The sequence below is a fragment of the Sorex fumeus genome, unplaced genomic scaffold (assembly GCF_029834395.1).
Source record: "Sorex fumeus unplaced genomic scaffold, SorFum_2.1 ptg000054l, whole genome shotgun sequence".
Classification (NCBI taxonomy): domain Eukaryota; kingdom Metazoa; phylum Chordata; class Mammalia; order Eulipotyphla; family Soricidae; genus Sorex; species Sorex fumeus.
Window position 1 is genome coordinate 25,162,425 of NW_026606111.1, and position 20,939 is coordinate 25,183,363.

Consider the following 20,939-nt stretch of genomic DNA (forward strand, 5'->3'; position numbering starts at 1 on the left):
GCGTTTGCCTTGCACTCGGCCAACCCAGGTTCGATTCCCAGCATCCCATTTGATCCCCTGAGCACCACCAGGGATAATTCCTGAGTGCAGAGCCAGGAGTAACCCCTGTGCATCGCCAGGTGCGACCCAAAAAGCAAAAAAAAAAAAAAGGTCCAAAATGAAAGGCTGGGGACAGAACTCAACAGCAGAGCACATGCATGCTTCCAGGGTTTCTGCTCTGGGTCTGATCTGCCACTCCCTAAAACAACAACAAAAGTCAAAACCCAGAAATTTCACATTATTCAATCAAATATACACACAGGGTATATCTACTATTTTCAACATTAAACTCCAAGATAAACTTGGAAGTGAAGGAAAATAGAAACAGGGCAGGGGGGTGCGGGGTGAAACAACTGCATGCTCTCACTAAAATAATAAAGAATTACACAGAAATGGAAAAGTAGAGCAGAGTTGTGGGGTGTTTTGGTTGTTGTCGTTGTGGGGTTTTCTTTTGTGTGTGTGTGTGTGTGTGTGTGTGTGTCTGGAGAGGGAGTGGGCGGGGGGGGGGTGGTGGTAGGAATGGAGTGCTTGGGAGATGTTGGTCTAAGACCAAAGTTGCAGTTATCTGGGATGAATAAGTCAGAGATATATTCTTCATAACACTATTTTTCCAGTGTATAGAGTTCATAGCACTGTACTTTTTCCTTTTCCTTTTTGCACCCAGGGTCATCTATGCGAAAAGCAACTGCTCTACTGCTGAGCCACATCCCCTGGCCCAATTATACTGTGCACCCCCCCCCCTTTCCTTTGGCTGTTGAAGTGGTGACTGTGGGTCACAGATATTCTTGGTCATGGTGCTCTCAAAGAGACAGGGCTCACACACTGCAGGCCATACACTTTGAGTTGTGGTGCTTTTGCACACAGCTGTCTGTATGCCAGAGACTGTATACCCTGCCTGGGGGTCCCAGGTAGATGAGTCTCCAAGATTGTGCTCAGCACTTGAGGGCAGCAGCAGGAAGCAAATTCTCTGCCTCCTGCTTGCAAGGCAGGCACAATTGTGGTGGAGCCATCTCTGGCCCCAGTAACACTGTAGGAATGCTGGAAATTGAGAAAGAGTAGATTTCAGATGCTCTCACCACAAACAGAAAAACAGTGTCTATAAAAGATGACACTTAAATAAGCTGGACTACAGTAATCCTCTACTTTATTTTTTTTCTTAAATTTTTATTAGTGAAACACCATGACGTACAGTTGTAGACTTACAAATTTTTGTGCTTGGGTTTCAGTTATACAATGATCGAATACTCATCCCTCCACCAGTGCCCATTCTCCACCACCACCAGTCCCAGTATCCCTCCCACTCCCCATCCTCCCATCTCACCCTACCTCTGACCTTTTGTTATCTCTCTCCTTTTGAGTGCTGTGGTTTGCAAAGAGACATTGAGTGGCAATCTTGTTCGGTCTATATTCTACTCTCATCACGCATTTTCCATCCTGAGAGAAACCTCCCAACACCCTTTATTTGGTGCTCCCTTCTCTCTCTGAGCTGCATTTTCCCCTAGCATGTGCGGCTGTCCTCAAAGCCATGGAGTAATCCTCCTGGTACTTATCTCAGCTATCCTTGGGTGTTAGTCTCCTATTTTGTTACTTTATGTTCCCCAGATGAATGCAATCTTTCTATGTCTGTCCCTTTCTTTCTGACTCATTTAGCTTAGCATTAAGTAATCCTCTACTTTAGATCAATCATGCATACCTTAAACATAAACAATTTTTATATCAAAATAAGTGAAAACATTTATATACACATAGGGCTGGGACACAACCAGGGGTTAGGCTAGCCTGGGCAAGGGCTTGAGTTTGATCCCTGATAACTCGACCTACTCAGTACCTCTGGGATAACCCTGCTGGCCCCTGCACTGCTGGGTCTAAGCATCATTATGTCGCTGAGCCAACTGGAATGGTTGACCAACCATCCCTGGGAGTATCCTCCAGGACCCCCTACACACTGGTTGAAAGTCCCCCAATCATATAACATATAAGTCAATCTAATCCTTCTTCATTTTTCCTTTTATTGTAATCTAATCCTTTCCATTTTTCCATTTTCTCTAAATGCTATACACATTTTCTCTAAATACTATATGCTATACACCTCAATTGGCATCTTAGAAATGATGGGATAGCAAAAATGGTGGAAGGGTCACAGCATTAGTACAGCAGGAAGGGCATTAACCTTGCACACAGCCAGTCCAGGTTGGGTCTCGTTTTCCCCCAAGCACCACCAGGAGTAATTCCTGAGTACAGAGCAAGAAGTAATCCCTGTGTATCTCGGGGGTGCTCCAAAATGAAAAAAGAAGAAAGGAAAGAAGGAAAGGAGGGAGGGAAGGAGGAAGGAAGGCAGGATGGAAGGAAGGAAAGAAGGAAGAAAGGAAGAAAGGAAGGAGGGAGAGAGGGAGGGAGGAAGGAAGGAAGGAAGGAAGGAAGGAAGGAAGGAAGGAAGGAAGGGGAAAGAGGTATTCATGGATACTTAGAACAAATTGCAGATTCAGAACTTGAACATAATTACAGAAAACATGAAAAGCTGCCCTCCAGAATATTTCAAACCATGTACTTCTGGCCAAATGGTTCCTCTTCATTTTACTAGATGCTAACATTTTGTTTTTCCCCTCTGGCTCAGGGGAAGGAAAAATTTTTTTAAAAGCACTCTTTTAAAGAACTTCTGTATCCCCCAATATAATCTTTGGTACTTAAGTACATATTTTAGGACCAAAACTTTTCTTTTACTGTTTGATATTTGGGGCCACTTGTTTCATTGCTTATTATTGTCATTATCTCATCACCCTTATTTATTTATGAGTCTTGTGAGAACAATGTAAGTGTTCACAAATTTGAGTCATAATGAAAATCAACTATAGATTCACTTTAATCTTAGTCGAAAGATTTGAGCAATATCCTATAATAGTATAATAATAATATAATATAGCACTAGTAAGTAAGTAAGTAAGTAAAGGCCCTCCCGTTGATCATCGATTTGCTCGAGCGGGCCCAGTAACGTCTCCATTGGAGACTTTGTTGTTACTGTGTCTGGCATATCGAATACGTCACGGGGAGCTTGCCAGGCTCTGCCATGCGGGCGAGATACTCTCGGTAGCTTGCCGGGTTCTCTGAGAGGGGTGGAGGAATCGAACCTCTGTCAACCGGTCCGCTGCGTGCAAGGCAAACGCCCTACCTGCTGTGCTATCACTCCAGCCCACTAGTACATATATAATATAGAATATAGAATATATTATAATGGTAAAGGTAAAGGTAAAGGCCCTCCCGTTGATCGTCGATTTGCTCGAGCGGGCCCAGTAACGTCTCCATTGGAGACTTTGTTGTTACTGTGTCTGGCATATCGAATACTCTCGGTAGCTTGCCGGGCTCTCCGAGAGGGGCGGAGGAATCGAACTCGGGTCGGCCATGTTGGCCGCTTGTAAGGCGAACGCCCTACCCGCTGTGAGTGTGTCAGGATGGCCGAGTGGTCTAAGGCGCCAGACTCATTATAATAGTAATATAATAATATAATAGTAGTAATATTATAGTGGGTTGGAGCGATAACACAGTGTCAGGGCGTTTGCCTTGCACGCAGCCAACATGGCCGACCCAAGTTCGATTCCTCCGCCCCTCTCAGAGAGCCCGGCAAGCTACCGAGAGTATCTCGCCCACACAGCAAAGCCTGGCAAGCTCCCCATGACGTATTTGATATGCCAGACACAGTAACAACAAAGTCTCCAATGGACACGTTACTGGGCCCGCTCAAGCAAATTGATGAACAACGAGAGGACAGTGACAATATTATAGTATAATCTTATAAAAGTAACCTAACTTCAAGACAGAACTCAATTGATCTTTTTATCAGATAAGTCTGGAAAAGATGTTGAGAACTCTTGATCATTGTATAATTGAAACCCAAGCACAAATATTTGTAAGTCTACAACTGTACCTCATGGTATCTCACTAATAAAAATTAAAAAAAAAATGTTGAGAACTCTTTATTTAAATTTTTAGTAAATTTTAGTTAATTTAACTAGTAGATTTTAGTTGACTTTTTAGTAAATTCAGGCGGGTGTTTTCTGCAGACTTTCACAACTGGGAAAGATATGCAAAAGGGCTGGATGACCTCTGGGGAGTTCAACGTCCACTGGGCCAAGGGTGCTTAGTGGTATCACAGGGTGCTAAATTTCCGGGTTCAGCGGCGCGCTCAGGGGTTGCCGGCGGCTTCTCGGTCCTCCCGCGGAGTCCTCCGAGACGTCCAGGCCAGCAGGGGTCGCTGCTCTGCGGCCCGGCGAAGCTGCTGCGCACGCACGACCCACTCTCGGGATGCCGGCGCCCCGGAAGGGGCGGAGCTCTGGGCGCCGGGGGCCGGCGGCGGCGGCGGCGGCGGCGGCACGGCGGCGGGGGGACCGTGGGAGGAGCGCCCCGACGTGCAGGTAATTGCAGCCTCGGCGGGCGCACAGCGCCCCCCGCAGCCCGCGCGGCCCCTCCGTTGCTGCGGGGAGGGAGCGTAACGCGTTTATGCGCTAAGGAGCGCGGCGATGCCCTTCTGCCCGGCCGCGTCTCTGCGTGAGTCACCCGCGTCCGGGCCCGGCCCCGGTTAGTCTCCTGGGTGGAACCGGGGACGCTGCAGGGCACCGTGCGGGGGACCCAGCCCGCGCACCCGCCACTCAGGTCCTGGCTCCGAACGCCGCCCGGGCGCCGGAGCACCCCTGTGCTGTCCAGTCTCGCCTGACCTTGGAGCCCCGGGAAGGTGCGCCGCCCGCGGCGGGAGGGCTGCGCCGCTGATGGGGAGGGAGCAGTGGGGACCCGAGCCCCCGTCCCCGTGGACCGTCGGGAGCACGGGAGAAAACTTTTTTTTTTTTCCTTTGGCATCCACCTAAAAAAGCTCTTGCCGGGCTGGCGGCCGAGCCGTACGAACGGGATCGATAACGTGGGGAGCGATTCCAGCATACGGACGGCCTTGGCCTCCTACCCCAGACTTGTTGTGGTGTGTGTGTGTGTGTGTGTGTGTGTGTGTGTGTGTACCTCAGAACTTGTTTTGGGGTGTGTGTGTGTGTGTGTGTGTGTGTGTGTTGTCCGTCCCTAGCTGCTGACGGTGAGTTCAGAGAGGGTACCGCCTGGTCCGAAACTCCCTCCGTGCTCATTCCCCCTCCTCCTGTCCACACTGCCTGCCGTGGCCCAAGAGGAGATCTGGGTGGAGGACACTACTCCAGGGCCACTTTCCCGACTTTAGATCTGGCTCTGTGTGTGTGTGTGTGTGTGTGTGTGTGTGTGTGTGTGTACGCGCGCGCGCCTGTGCGCGTGTGCCCCCGAAGCTTTTGGAACTCTAAGAGGTGCTTGCCCACCATGGATGTGGGTGTGGGTGTGTCTGCACACCCGCGCTGCATCCTTATATGCGTGTGCTTTTTCGGATCTCTGCAAAAAAAAACGCTTCAGTTGTGCGGATCTTGTTTTCATTGCCTTCTGTTTAATTAAGCACTTTATAAAATGCTTTATAAAGCATGTTCTGGGCACTTGGGACTTTCAGGGACAGTCCCAGCCCTGGCAGCATCTTTTTTCTCTCTAGCAGGTGGAAAAGATAACCCTAATCAACTAGATACAGTGATGGGTGATAAACAGCTTATTGTAGGACTGTGGGTGGGGGAGGGCTTGAGGAGGTGAGTTTGAAGCCTTGAGCCTTGAGCCCAAGGAAATGACCTGTCCATGGAGTTGTATCTTGCTGAGTGTTCTTAGGTGCAGGTGGCAGGAAGTGCCCTACCCAGGAATGTGCCTGATGAGTATAGGGACAGCTTGTTCCATCAGGAGGAACAGTCATGAGGCTGCAGCTGGACCCCCCCCCTTGTGCAAGTGGGACAGAGAAAGAGAGAGAGAGAGAGAGAGGGAGAGAGAGGGAGAGGGAGGGAGGCAGGCATAGAAGGACCGAGAGGCAAAGTGGTGGGTGCTGCTATGATTTCCTTTTTTGGAAAAATCACTCTTCACTACGGAGAGCAGATGCAGACAGTCTTTGCAGCTCAGTGATGGGCACCTGAGTCTGTGGAAGTCCGTGGGCGAGACAGATTGTGAATTGAAAGCCAAAGTAGTTTCCTGGCATAATGGATGGTGGGATGAGGAAAGAGAAGCGCACGGATGCAGTGTTTTTCTTTCTCAGGGGGGTTGGTATTAACTGAGATGAGAAAAGGTGTTCTGTTCTCATGTGGAGCCACAGAGTTAGGGGTGGAATTACAGCTGTTGTTTGGGGACCAGTTAAGTTTAAGGTGCCTGTTGTGGGTCCAGGTGGAAATGCTGTTACTGTGCCACGGATGGGTAGATGCTGCAGCTACAGCACCACCACCGTGCTGAGAAAAGAGAAAAGAGCCTGGACCTATTAGCTAGGGAGCCTGAGTTTGAATCGTTTTGTATCTAGGTGTAGCTGAGATTGGCTTATCAGATGGAATAAATGGGTTAACATTTATTAATGAGGCAGTGATGAGCCCAGAGTAAACAGTGAACATTAAGAGGACATGGGTTGGAGAGGGGTTGGTTCAAAGGGTTGGATCACATGCTTTACAGGAGGGAGGCTGGGATTTGATCCTCCCCCTAGCCCCAGCACTACTGGGTGTGACCTAAAACCAAAAAGCAAAGGTAAAATATGGGTGATTTGCATTTCCTTTGTTTTTTTTTTTTTAATTTTCTACTATGAAGCATTAGGCCCAAGAAATAGTGTAGTGGTAGAAAATATGGGTTATTTTGTTTTATTTCATATGTATATATGACATGTTAAATGTGCATATAATAATGAAAACTTGCATCTTTTTTAAAAAAAAGTAGTTATAGCAACAGTTACTAATAGGAAAAATCTTACTTTGCAAAATAAAGGACTATCTTGGCAAAAACAAAAGCAGCCTCCATTGGGTAACTTTGTCCTGGTCTGATCTCCAGTACCGCATGATCCCCCAAACACTAAACCAGGAGCAGCACTGGAGCACCACCAGGTGGCCCCAGAACAAAATCCAACTTTTATTTATTTATTTATTTTATTATAGTGATCTCTGAAATCTGGGAACTACTGAAGGATGTCATTTTTCTTCCTTAATCCCCACTTACATAAAATTTATATTTCTTTGTATAAATGAATTTTCTCACTCAAAAAAAAAAAAAGAAACCCCACCAACTGGCCCCCTGGCACCGTGTAATCCCATCAACAGCCAAGACCCAGAAACTATAAAACCCAGCTCCCGGAAGAGAACAGCGCAGAGTTTCCTGCCCCCGTGCCTGGCTGTCCTCGCCGGGGCCCCTCGGAGGGGTGCAGGTTGAGTTTTCCTCCCCGCCCCGACCAGGGCTCCAGCAGCCGAAGACCTCCAGAACCAGCAACCACCGTGCTGAGACCACTCTCCACACGCATGAAGGTATTGGCAGAGGAACAAAGGCATGTGGGTCCCGGGGCTGAGATCTCCAAGCCTGCTCAGATCGGGGCTGAGCATCCTCCACCCAGATCCTCCATATTCCAGTAGGCAGGGGTCACACCCACCAACTGGCTCCCCGGCGCCGTGTAATCCCATCAACGGCCAAGACCCAGAGACTATAAAACCCAGCTCCCGGAAGCGACATCTTACTATCCCATTCTTGCTTTGGACAACCTGGCAGGCTACTGAATGTAACCTGCCCACACAGCAGAGTCTGGCAAACTCCCTGTGGCGTACCCAATATGCCAAATACCAGTAACAATGATGGGTCTCATTCTCCTAATCCTGAAAGAGCCTTGAATATGGCACTTTTCAAAAAATCTCAGGGCTAGGGTGAAGGAGACGTTATTGGGACCTGCTTGAGGCAATCAACGAACAACAGGATGGTTGTGATCATATAAATGAGAATTCAGTGATGCTTTTAAATTACATAGGATGTGGGGCTAGAGTGCACAGCGGGTAGGGTGTTTGCCTTGCATGCCGCCCGACCCGGGTTCAATTCCCAGCATCCCATATGATCCCCTGAGCACCACCAGGAGTAATTCCTGAGTGCATGAACCAGGAGTAACCCCTGTGCATCTCTTGGTGTGACCTCACCTCCCAAAAATTACATAGGATGTGTGTTAAGATGATTTCTTACTGTTTGTGGGGAGGGAGACACTGTTGGGCCGCGCCCTCGGGTGTTGGGGATGGGACTCTGGGCCTCTCCCAAACAAGGCACGAGCTCCCCCACTGAGCCACACGGCCCAGCCCTTGTGGCTTCTGCTCTCTGCTGGTGGGTCTCCACCATGGTCCTCCCGAGAGGCGGCTGTGCATCTGAACTGTGCCGTGGGGAGCTTTCATTTCTGCTCACTTGGCTCTTTAGTTGTGGAGCTGCACAGACATTGTTCCCGCGTTGGGTTACAGGCAGCCAAGAAGCTCAGGATTGTGCTTATGTGGGCAGCACCCATTGGAGGCTTTGTATTTGTTTATTGGACCACACACGGCAGTCCTTAGGGGGTAGGGATTATTTCTCCCTAGCAGGTGCCAGGGGAGTTGCTCCTGGCATTGTTGCCAGGGGACCCAGTGGTGCTTGGGACTGAACCTGGGTCTGTGCTCAGCCTGTTGGAGCTTTCTCTAACCCAAGGGGCTTCAGCCACTGAGCTACCCCTGACTTCTCGTCAGTGTTTTTGAGTATCCTGTGGGCTGCATAGCGTTTCATTTCAAATTGGAGTTACGTTGAGAATCAGCCCGTGGGCTCTGGAGGAACAGTGCTGTGACTAAAGGGTCAACCTTAACAAGAAGAGGGTCACAAGTGAAAGTCCCTCAGTGCCCCGCATGCCCCGAGCTTGATTCTGGCACGTGAGCCCAGTGTCTCAGCTGTCTTCCACCCTGGCACCGCTGCAGTATCCAGCCACACTGCAGCCAGGTGCACTGTGTGTGTGTGTGTGTGTGTGTGTGTGTGTGTGTGTGTGTAAACTCCACAGAAAAAGGCAGAGGACATGTCTTGCACATGGAGGATCTGTCTTTAGTACCTGGTACCACAAAAAAAAAAAGGGCGCAACTTTTGTGCTAACACCATAACTAAAAAAATACCTGAACCTCATATGGTCTCCTGAGCACCGCCAGATGTGGCCCCAAAACTAAGAAATTAAAGGGGCCAAAGAGATAGTACAATGGGTAGGGCGTTTTCCCTGCACACGGCCAACTTAGGTTTGATTCCTAGCATCCCATGGTCCCCCAAGCACCGCTGGAATAATTCCTGAATGCAGAACCAGGAGTAATCCCTGAGCATCACTGGGTGTGACCCAAAAAGCAAAAAAATAAAATTAAAAAGATACCTGAGTAGTGTTGGAGCCCTTCTGCCACCGCTGGTCCCCACCACAGCTGCAGTATGGGTGCCTCAGCAGAGTCACTGAGGACTCCAGGCCCTGGTGAGCGTGTGTCTATAATGCAGCCCGGACAAGCATTACAACTTTAAAAAGAAGCAAAGTCAAGAAAGTGTCAGCAGATTATCAGTTGGAAGTAACTGTTTGCCTCTCCCAAGTGTGCTCAGTCCTGGCCACCTGAAGATGCGCTGCAGCTTAGCCGTCATGGTGCCAGGGATAGAACCGGGATCGGCCACCACAGCACCTTTACTCCTGCACTATCTGTCTCCGGCCCCATCTCTTTTTGAACAGACATTAATTGTTCTTGGCTGGGGTTGTGCCTATCCAGGGGCACTTGCCTTGCTCCTTCTGGCACCACCATGAAACCAAACCAAAAAAAAGATAATTGCTCTTGTCATCTTTGTAGTGACTGAAAAGGAGGAGGAAGGGAAAACCACGAAAATCGTTTTCATCAAAAGAAATCAGTTCATACTTTGGCATGAAGTAAGTCTTTCACAGACTTGAAGGAAGTACAAGTTGACTGGCCATATGTCATCTCTTCTTGAATTACCAAGTCCCAGTCTCCAAGCCACTTCCAGGAGGCCCAGGGAGATAGCTCAGAGGGCCACTCTGCATGCCTGGCACAGGAAGCCCTGGGTCTCTCCGAGACACCTGCACCACTGGCATGGCCCTGGTGGACACTAGCACTGTTGGAGCCCACACAGCACTGGCAGGTGTGGCCCCCACACAAAAATAAATCATTGAGAGGGGTGTGATGTAGTGGTAGGGTACATGCACACCTTGCATCAGTCCTTGGCTAGCAAAAATTGGAAGAGTAAAATAAATCATTAATAGGCCAAGGAGAGAGATAGTTAAAGGAGCTGCCGCACATGCTTTGCATTCGGGAGACCCAGGTTCCATTTGCAGCACCACTTGCCTGCCCCCTGCCCCAAGCACCATGTCAGGAATAGCTTCTGAGCACCGCTGAGTGTGACTCAAAAAAACAAAATAAATTAAATCATTGGAACTGTTATTCATCTTTTTTCAGTAGTGCTCAGTTCCCAGGTTTATTTGGGGAAGAGAAGGAATGCTTTTGCACTGAACAAGTATCCAGGTCTGCCCTCGTTGCCGCCATGAGGGAAGTACATGGATTTCATCGTACATAATCTTACCAAGATGATGCACCAGGCCACAGTTTGTGGCCCATGATACAGGCAGATGGATCCGGTCTTTCATGGAGCGCTGATATGGAAACACGTCCTTAGAAGCATCACTTCATTATAAGTGTGAAAAGAGCATGATCCCAACTGTTTGAGGACCTGCTTTGGTTGGACCTTTTTCCTTTGAAGTTGTAGTTTTCAAGAGCATATTCAGTGAGGACTTACTGTACTAGATAGAAAGTGTTCCTGGGGCCTGAGTGATAATACAGCGGGGAAGGCATTTGCCCTGCACCCGGCTGACTTGGGTTCAATCCCCAACATTTCATATGGTCTCCCATGTACCACTATGGGTAATTCCTGAGTGCAGAGCCAGGAGTAACCCCTAAGCATCACCTGGTGTGAGCCAAAAACAAAACAAACAAACAAGCAAAATGTTCCTGGGGTGTGGTTTAAGCTGCAAGGATCCAGTCTTCTGGACTGGTGAAGTAAAGCTTAATTCTTCTCTCTTACAGGTTACAGGCGCCATGGCAGTGCCAAGTGTCAGGTTGCCTGCGAGTGTTTTAAGAAAACCAGACACCTGGCTCAGACTCTGGGCGACGCTACGGGGGACACCTTGCCCACACACGCCCCACAGCCCCTGGAAGCGATACTTCTACTTCTCTAGTACCGAGTCCACTGCGTCAAATCATAAGACATTTCTTCAGAATCTTTTCTCACTAAGACTCCCGGGGCTTTTCATTTCTCCACAAAGTGTCTTTCCACTCTCCCTAAGACTCAAAAGCAGTATTAGTTCTAAAAAGTCCGCTAAAAAGACTCTGCAAAAAGTCGAAGAAGAAGAGGATTCGGATGAAGAAGTTGACCATGAGCTGAGCGCGCCGGGAGAGGAGTTGGAGGACGACCCCAGCATGCCCAGAGACTACAAAGACCTGGAGAAGACCGTGCAGTCTTTTCGGTACGACGTCATCCTGAAGACAGGCCTGGATGTCGGGAGAAAGTAAGTGTGATGTGTGTTCTGGAATAAACTAACCCGCCTTGTAGTGTTTGGGTCACTTGCTAGTTTATCTCTGGGTGGCATTAGCAGTCACTCAGACCCTTTTGTGGTAAAGAACAACCCATAGATACTGTAAGAAACATAGGGGTGTCCCAGAAATCTGCCAGTCTGTGAGAAAACCCACAGAAGTGACAACCTTCAGACCCCATGTGCCCTGCCCCGTTGATTCGAAGACATGCTTGAGTCTTCCCCAGACCATTGATTTAGGGACTTCGGAAGAAAAGGAATTCGCCATATTAGATCTGGGTGTGGCAAATATAAAGTACATGAGGGGGGCAGATAGTACAGTGGGTAGGACAATTGCCTTGCATATGGCCAACCCTGTGTCGTCCCCTGAACCACACCAAAGTGATCCCTGTGCCACAGAGCCAGGAGTATACCCTGAGCAGTGTCAGGTGTGGCCCAAAAGCCAATAAATAAATAAAGTGCACAAGGGTTTCCTGGGATCCTACAGTGTGAAACGGTTCCCCTTGGAATCAGAAGCAGCAAAAGAACATGGTTGAGAATAAGCTGCAGGGACTTCTGTGGATCCTTGAGCAAGTTAACATAAATGCCACCTTAGTTCTTCATTTGTGAACAGGTGCTAACAGGAGTGCTCTGAAGATGGTTTCTAAGACTCCGTGACGATCCTAACTTTCTATACAAGCTTTAATGGGCCAGAGAGGTGACTCAGTGGGCTAAATTTTGTATACAGGAGGCCCAGTTGACCACATGGACCCACCTAGCTCAGAGTTGCCCCCAAGCACTATCAGATGTATCATCCCCAAACAATAAAGTATAACAGTGATTGGCAGTAAATTAAAAAAGAAAGAAAAAATTAGGGCTGGAGCAATAGCACAGTGGGTAGGGCGTTTGCCTTGCACGTAGCCAACATGGCCAACACAGGTTCGATTACCAACATCCCATATTGTCCCCCGAGCACTGCCAGGAGCAATTCCTGAGTGCATGAGCCAGGAGTAATCCCTGAGCATCGCCGGGTGTGACCCAAAAAGCTAAAAAAAAAAATAAAAAAAAATAAGTGCCTGTCTCGGGGCTGGAGACATTATAAAGGCATTAAAGATGGATAGGGGACTGGAGTGATAGTACAGTGGGGAGGGCGTTTGCCTTGTACACGGCTGGCCTGGGTTTGATTCCCGGTATCCCATATGATCCCCCAAGCACCGCCAGGAGTTGCTCCTGAGTGCAGAACCAGGAGTAACCCCTGAGCATCGCTGGATATGGCCAAAAAAGGGGGGAAAAAATGGGTAGGACCTTTGCTCTGCATGCAGCCAACCTGGGTTCAATCTCCGGTATCCCCTGAGCACTGCCAGGAGTAATGCCTGAGCATTGCTGGGTGTGACCCAAAAGCAAAAAAAAAAAAAAAAAGTGCCTGATTCAAGAGCCAGAAAGGTAGTACAGTGGGTAGAGTGCTTACCTTATATATAGCCAACCCAGGTTCTAACCCCAACATCGCCTAGTTGGTCCCCCAGTGTCCAGGAGTAATCCCTGAAATTGCTGGGTATGTTCCCAAAACACACACATAGTGCCTAACTCAATACTATAAGGCAGAAATAACTATATATATATTTCATAGATATGAAGTCTGATGTTTCAAGATCTCTGTAACATTCTTAACTTTCTACTGAATTGATTCTGTAATAGTGGTTTTTGTGGTCTTCGGAGGCCAGAGTGATATAATACATCATGTGGGACATTGGCCTTGCATGCCCCCAGCCTGGATTTGATCCTTGTTTCCCATCTGGCCTCCTGAACCTGCCAGGAGCGATACCTGAGCACTGTCAGTTTCAGCCCCAAAACCAAAAAAATGGTGACCATCAGGCCAGGAAGAACCCAAAGGGCTAGTGCATGTGCTTTGATACCCGGCACCATTATGGTCCCCTGACCACTGCCAGATATAACTCCGATACCAGAAATAGGGGGGAAGTGATAGTGATCCCATAGTTCATACTCTGGGACTCGTGGTATGATGAACTGCATGCAAAGTAAGAGTTGTGTTATAAATAATAAATTCAGAAAGATTTCCTAATGTGGTGTGTGCCTTTGTCCCCTAATTCAATCCTATGCATTCATCAAGATCACTCCCAGCCCATAGGCACATGATTAGGATTTGTTTAACATTCTTTAAAATCTGGCAAGCTCCATGTCTTCTCCCTTTCCCAGTGTAGTAGCTGATAGTATTGCCGTCGTCCTGGGGGCCGCTACTGGCTTGGGGGGTGTGGAACTCAGACCTCCCACATACAAAGCTGTGCTCCAGCCCTGCTACCATTCATCAGCATCCATCTCGTTCCGGATGTGAGTCATCACCTGGTATCAGATAGAACACATACTTGTGTTTACCTCTTCTGCCGGACTGGTATCTTCTCCATCTCAGTGTCGACCAGCAGAGGGTTTCTCGGTGGCCACCCCCTGGTGCTGGTTCAGTGGAGGGTCAGGTTGGGGAGAGGCAGGCAGTGCCTTTTTGACTATTGGGGCTGGAGCCATAGGACAGCAGGAAGGGCATTTCCCTTTTATGCGGCTGACCCAGGTTCCGTCCCTGGTATCCCGTATGTTCCCCCGAGCACCACCAGGAGTAACTCCTGAGTGCAGAGTCAGGAGTAAGACCAGAGTATAGCCGGGTGAGACCCCAAAACAAAACAAAAATACTTAAGGAAGTTGCTGCCTGGGGGAGTCAGGTGAAGACACCTCCAGGCTCCTCTGAATGGGATTTGTGCTAACCCCCTCCCGAAAGCTCCATGCGGGGTTCAAGGAATGCTAGAAGTAGGTCTGCCCCGGGACCCTCAGTGCTTAGACCACATTCTGTGATCCCTTATGGCATCACATAACTGAAGGGGCAGGTGAGTCACCAAAAATTGGTCTGGAATTTATGACCTATTGAATGTTTGATTTGTACTCATTTCACACACACACACACCTTTATTTAAACACCATGGTTTATTAAGTTGTCATGATTTGTTACAGGCATTCAGTATTCCAACACCCATCTCAACACCACTGTCACCTTCCCTCCATCATTGTCTCGTTTTCCCAACCACCCACGCTTCCCCCCATAACAGGTCGACAGTAACTTATTTGATATTGCTTGTTACCGCTAAATGACTAACAAAATGATAAAAAAAAAATTTCAGTAGAAGAAAATTTGTAGGAAATTGTTTCATCACACCGTGGGAACATGAAGTCCTTGTCCGAGGGTTTACTAAGCTGCTGCAAGTCAAGCCAGCTGTGTTGCTTTTGTTACTTGGGACGAGTTGGCATCTACGTTCCATTCTCATCCGACCTGATATGCTCCTACTGGGGTGTCAATGCTACAAAGTTTGGAATGTGGTCGTGTGCTCCAGAAAATCAAGAATAAGATTTGTACTCTTCATTTCATGTAGCCTGGTGCGCCAAAAAAGTTCTTGGATAAAAAGGTCGCTAGTGGGAAGGGTTCAGGAGCCCTGCCCCAGAGTCCTCAGCGCTGCCGCGTCAGAGGAGCAAAGGAGAGAGGTCAGGCTCTGGAGCCAGGGGACTCTCTGTCCCCACAGCCGCTGTGGAGATGCCGTGGGAAGCGTGGGCACTGGCAGAGAAATAAGCAGTGATGACAAGTGTTTCCTCAGACTTGTAAATGGTTTTGTGAATATTTTCTCTAAAACATGCTGCTTTTTTTTTTTTAAGCAAAGTGGAAGACGCTTTCTACAAAGGTGATCTCAGGCTGAATGGAGAAAAGTTATGGAAGAAGAGCAGAACGGTGAGACGTGAACCCTGTGCGGAGAGAGATTGCTCTGCCCGCATGCAGCTCCTTGTACCACCATTGTCCTCTCAGCGTGTGTGTGTGTGGGGGGGCGAGTTAGAGAAGAGAGGAGAGAGCTTCCCTGAGAGGTGTGCCAGCCAGTTTCACCACACGCCATTTTCTCATACCCAGCGGTGTTCAGGGGGCTCGTATGTGGTGCTTGAACTCGGGTCAGCTGCCTGCAAGCCAAGCTCTTGACCCTCTCCCCCATGTTCTTAAAAAATTTGGTGGTGGAGTGCCAGAAACGTAAACTGGCAGGGTACTTGCCTTCCACATGACCAGCTGGCACCGTGTACATTCCCCAAACCGTGCCAGGACTGATCCCCGAGTCCTACCAGGTATGGCCCCCAAAAAACAAAAACAGATTTTTGGGGGTTGGGGGCTCCTCAGCAATGGTCATGGGACCCAGGGACCGCACCCAGTAGTACTGCCCCTTCAGTAGACCCTCCTGCAACACCCGGGTGCACGGCTCTGTGGAGGAGAGCTGTCACAGGTCACTTTATATGTTACTTTGGGGGCAGGGCCAGCGTGCTCAGAGGTTGCCACCAGCAGTGCTTGGGGGAACATGGTGCCAGGGATGGAACCTGCAGGCAAAGCATGTGTTCACTGTTGAGCTCTCTCCAGCCCAGCCTCTCTTACCCCTATCAGCTCCATCGTCCTGCTGTGCTTAAGTGAAGGAAGCCACTTCAAGGCAGTATAGTATAGAATCCAATGTTGTAAAAAGTCATATGTATACATACATACATATATGTATGTGTGTGTGTGTGTGTATATATACATACATATACATATATATGGGCTGGAGCGATAATAGCACAGCAGGTAGGGCATTTGCCTTGCATGCAGCTGACCCGGCAACCCGGGTTCAATTCCTCCGCCCCTCTCAGCCCAGCAAGCTACCGAAAGTATCTCGCCCACACAGCAAAGCCTGGCAAGCTACCCATATTTGATATACCACAGTAACAAGTCTCACAGTGGAGACGTTACTGGGCCCGCTCAAGCATATCGGTGAACAGCGATACAGGACAGTGCTACATACATATATATGTATACATGCACACACACAAACTCTTGGTTGGCAGGATGTGACTTAGTTGTAGACCACATACCTTATATGCATGAGACTGTGGGTCAGTTCCCAGGACTGAAGAAAAGAATTCTATTTAAAAACAAAAAAAATTTTTTAATGGATCACCTATGGATATAATAGGGATCATGCTTTCTATTTATCTTTGTTCTGGGGACCACATCCAGCTGTGCTCAGGGCATATTCCTGGCACTGCACTCAGGGATCACTCCTGGAATGCAGGAACCCTATGGAGTGCCAGGGATCAAACCCAGGTTGGCCAGTGCTAGGCAAGTGCCTTAGCTGCTGTGTTATTTCTAGCCCTCTTTATTTTTTTGTTTTGTTCTGGGTTTTAGAGGGTCACACCCAGCGATGCTCAGAGGGTACTCCTGGCTCTCTGCTCAGTGCTTAGGAGACCATATGGGATGCCAGAAATTGAACCCCGGTTGACTGCATGAGGCAAATGTCCTGCCCACTGTACTGTCGCTCCGGCCCCTTTATTTATTTATTTTTTTAATGCGAATGTTTTGCTGGGGATCCAACCCATGGCTGGGCTTGAAGCCAGAGCATCACACCTGGAAGAAAATTTAATTCAGAAATGAAGGGTTGAGCCAAATCTCCAGCCCTGAATTTTTATGAGTGCATCACTTTCATTATTAAAAAAGATCTAATAATGGCAAAAATTAACAAAACGATAAAAAAAAAGTGTAAGACAAAGATCCTTTACAGAGTTTGGAAGACTCAGAAGGCATTGACTGGCATAATTAACTCTTTGTGGCTAAGGAGCAAATTCCTAAGGAAATTATCCTTAGAGCTCCATCCCTTGGTGACCCCACACCCACCCCCCGGGGAGTCTGCACTTAATGCCCAGCACCTCCAGTCCCAGCCGGTCTTGATTGATACCCCCTCCCAAACTCCTGCCCAACTGTGGGTCCTGGGCATTAAGGGCAGCCTCCCCAGTGTGGGTGTGGGGTCACCAAGGGATGGAGCCCTCGTAAGGATAATTTCCTTAGGATATTTGCTCCTTCGGGCTCCAGGGGAGCCCGAATTATCCTAAGGATATGTCCTTAACCACATCCTAAGGATATATCCTTGACCTCATACTCTGGTCAAGCCACTTTCCTTTTTTCGGAGCACAGCTGGGGGAGCGGGATGTGGCCCAGCAGTGAAGGTTGCGCCTTCTACGTATGTTGCAGACCTAGGTTTGGCGGTCAGAGAGATGATTCTGAGGTTACTGTACATGCTTTGCCCAGGTTCAACCTCCAGCATGCCATGGCCCCTGGGGCATCACTGGAGGATGGAGGCCCCTGAGACACTGCCAGGGGGACCTGGGTAATCCCCGGCACCCCAAGGCCCAAGAAAGTTCTGCCACCTGCCTGCTGTCACAGTGAACCACTGATGAGTCCCAGTTAGCTGAATCTCAGGATGGGGCCCTGGGACCTCCTCAACATGGCTTGGGAGACCCCCATCAAAAAAATGTAAAATAAAGCTTGGTTTTTTATATACACACAGCTTGGGAGCCTCCCCCCCGCCCCAAGCAATATATAATAAAACTTGGGTTGATCTTCACACACACACACACACACACACACACACACACACACACACACACACACAGAGCAAACAAACTGGACTAGCCCCTGTGATTGGAGGCCCTGCTGCACCCAGTGATGAGAGTGGGTGGCACTGGGCCTAGTGCTAGAGGCCTGACTCCCTGGGGTGAGGCTGCTCCTTGCAGCCTAGCGAGCACCAGGCAGGGGCTCCCCGTGCTGTGTCAGCACCCCTGGAGAGGTTCCCGCTGCGGGTGGCTCAGGGAGCGCAGAGATGGAGCAGAGCCTATGGGGCCTTCTCTTCCCGTGCCCCCTGCCCGGCCCCCTCTCCCCCACCCAGGAGTGTGTCCTGCGGGAGGGCACTTCCCTGCTACTCACAGACACCAGCGCCCCTTTCTCTTCCCCCACCCAGCTTTCAGACACTGGTCACGGGAGCCTCGGCAGCCTCAGTGTCACACCACCTCTTGCCCCAATGTTCAGCTGTGGTTTCTAGATTTCTCCCAAGGAGGAGGAGGAAAGGCGGACCCCTGCCCCCCCTCCCCGCCCCGCCCCCAGCAGAACACTTGAGGCCCTGTGACAGGGCGTCTGATCGCCATGGTAACCGCAGCTGAGGGGAGATTTGAAATGGAGATAATTGGAAGCGCCCTTAATCCCAGCCAGTGTGGCTTTGTGTCTGGTGCTTCCCCTCCACAGGCCTTGCTAGAGAACAAAGCCCCCCTCCCCTCCCGTGGGGCCAGGGGCTGACTGTTGACTAGGGCAGGGCGGGAGTGGAGCAGGTGCCTCGGGGAGCTGTGCCTCTAAATCTGTGCACAGCTCACTGGGGAGGGGGTCCCGACAAGGACAGGCTGGGACTGGGCGGGGGGGGGGGGGGGGGGGGGGGTCGTATACTGGGCATTAAGCACAGTCTCCCCGGAGTGGGTGTGGAGTCACCAGGGGATGGAGCCCTCCTAAACCCAGTCTGCGGGGGGCTTTCTGGGAAAGAGAATATAGTCCCCTGTCTCCACCCTCTGCCCCAGAAATAGGCCCAAAAGGACCCACTCTCCATCGCGCTGGCCTTAAGGGGGCAGCAACAAGCACAGGGTGTCTGTGTCAGTTAGATAAGTTGTTTTTCTCTGTATGGCCACTTGTATCTTTTACACTCTGCATACTGTGTTTTATTTGCTAAAAATGTGAATGTTAAAAGATTTTTTTTTTTTGCTTTTTGGGTCACACCTGACGATGCACAGGGGTTACTCCTGGCTCATACACTCAGGAATTACTCCTGCTGGTGCTCAGGTCAGTGGACCATACGGAATGCTGGGAATTGAACCCAATTGAACGGGTCGGCCACATGTAAGGCAAATGCCCTACCTGCTGTGCTGTTACCCCTGCCCAAAAGATTTTGAATGAAGTCATGCCAGGAAAGGTCAGGCAGAGCCCCCAAGCCTCGCATTTCTCGGCATTGGTATGCTTTTGTATTTTGGGTCACTCCTGGTGCTGCTCAGGGGCCCATGCAGTGTCCTGGTTGGGACCCAAGGAGCGAGGCAAAGCAGGAGCCCCAGCCCTTGGCGCTATCTCCCCCACGCAGTGGAAAGCTAAGGAGGAGAGTCAAAACCATGGTACAGTGGATCAGGCGCTTGCGTTTTTCTGACCAAGGTTCGGTCCTCAGCATCATGTACGGTTCCCCCAGCCCCAGCAGGAGTGATCCCTGAGCACCGCCAGGTGGGACCCACAGTAGCAACAACAAAGCTAAGGAAGTAGACTTGATAACTGGTTGCCCTACAGCCCACCCCACGCCCCTCGGGGTGTGTGGGTAAGTCCACCCAGCAAACACACACGGGAGCAACCTCTCCCTGCTGCTGCTGTGTGCCTCTCCTCAGCCCAGAGCAAAGCTAGTTACCGCTTCCTGTCAGGCCCCTCAGGCCTGCAGGGGGTGGAGTGTTTGCCTTGTACCCAGACAGCCTCGATTCCATCCCAGCATCACATAATGGTCTCCCCGCACCTCCAGGAGCCATCCCTGAGCACAAAGCCAAGAGTACTCACCAAGCACCACTGGAAGTGCCCTCCCCCAAAAAAGTGAGACTGTGGCTCATTTTGGAGGGGGGAGGAAGGGTTGCTTATCGCCAATCCTGAGCAGGCCTGAGCAATGCTGAGTAGAGTGCGATGTGCCCCATGCTCTCGTGGAAGCAGTGCACGGCCCTGGGGTCACTTGCCCCTGGGTGTGGCAGTCCCTTATTCCAGAGCTGCCCAGTGGATTTGGCCTTGACCCCTTGAGCCCGCCGCAGCAGCAGCACCCAGCTGGACCCTCTCTCAGTGACGCTGAACCTTTGGGAGCTGAGTCCTCCTTTGGGTGGCGTGATGGCCACTGCCAGTGCTGGACAGGGCAGCCTCTTTCCTTGCCCTTCCTCAGAGTCATGCAGCTCAGATGTCGCCGGGTCTCACCTGCCGCCCCTCACCTTTGTATCGTCTCCTTTTCTAGGTGAAAGTGGGAGATGCACTGGACCTCGTCCTCGAGGAGAATAAGGACGCAGAGACGGAGACCGTGATGCGGATCCTCCTGAAAAAGGTGTTCGAGGAGAAGACGCAGAGCGACAAGTTCAGGGTGGTGCTGCGCCGGTGGAAAAGGCTCCAGCTACCGAAGAAGAATGCGGCCAAGTGAGCGGGCCGCCAGCTGCCGAGAGGACTTAACATTCAAATAAATTTCTCTTTTATCTGAATCTGCTGGGCTGTTCCGTAATGATGGGAGGCTGCAGTCTGTGAGAGCCCCTTCCCAGCTGCATTCCCCCTGGCCTCACACGATTTCTCCGTGCTTTGTGCTCTGAGTGCACCCATAGGCTGGATGGACTGTGCCAGAGGGGCACTAACCACCAGGCTACCCGCAAAAGAAACTCGCCTGGGTGTCGCTTACTGTTTGCCTCTGGTCACTGTCAGCCAGTTGCTCTCTTCGGAAGCTTCTTAAGGCAAAAGCCAACAGAATCCCCGGGGCTTGAGAGGGTGGTACAGTGGTAAGGTACTTGCCCTTGAACGAGGCCAACTTGAGTTTGATCCCCAGATGATCCCCTGAGC

The 20,939-nt window shown here is 50.0% G+C and overlaps 1 protein-coding gene across 2 annotated transcripts; it reads left to right on the top strand.

Annotated features, from left to right (window-relative positions):
• The first annotated feature begins 4,372 nt into the window (after window positions 1–4,372).
• Window positions 4,373–20,590, top strand: MTRES1 (mitochondrial transcription rescue factor 1). Of its 2 annotated transcripts, none has more exons than XM_056125094.1 (4): window positions 4,373–4,445; window positions 10,974–11,455; window positions 15,164–15,236; window positions 20,353–20,590. In XM_056125094.1, the coding sequence occupies exons 2-4, from the start codon at window positions 10,986–10,988 to the stop codon at window positions 20,530–20,532; spliced, it is 723 nt and encodes a 240-aa protein (XP_055981069.1). In that variant the 5' UTR covers window positions 4,373–4,445; window positions 10,974–10,985; the 3' UTR covers window positions 20,533–20,590. The 2 variants fall into 2 exon arrangements, with proteins under 2 accessions (XP_055981069.1, XP_055981068.1); XM_056125093.1 differs by lacking the exon at window positions 4,373–4,445 and adding an exon at window positions 4,657–4,762.
• The last annotated feature ends 349 nt before the right edge of the window (window positions 20,591–20,939 follow it).

Coding starts and splice junctions, on each gene's coding strand:
- MTRES1 (XM_056125094.1), top strand. CDS start 10,986: ATGGCAGTGCCAAGTGTCAGGTTGCCTGCGAGTGTTTTAAGAAAACCA. Junction 11,456..15,163: donor GGCCTGGATGTCGGGAGAAA/GTAAGTGTGATG, acceptor TTTTTTTTTAAG/CAAAGTGGAAGACGCTTTCT. Junction 15,237..20,352: donor TATGGAAGAAGAGCAGAACG/GTGAGACGTGAA, acceptor CTCCTTTTCTAG/GTGAAAGTGGGAGATGCACT.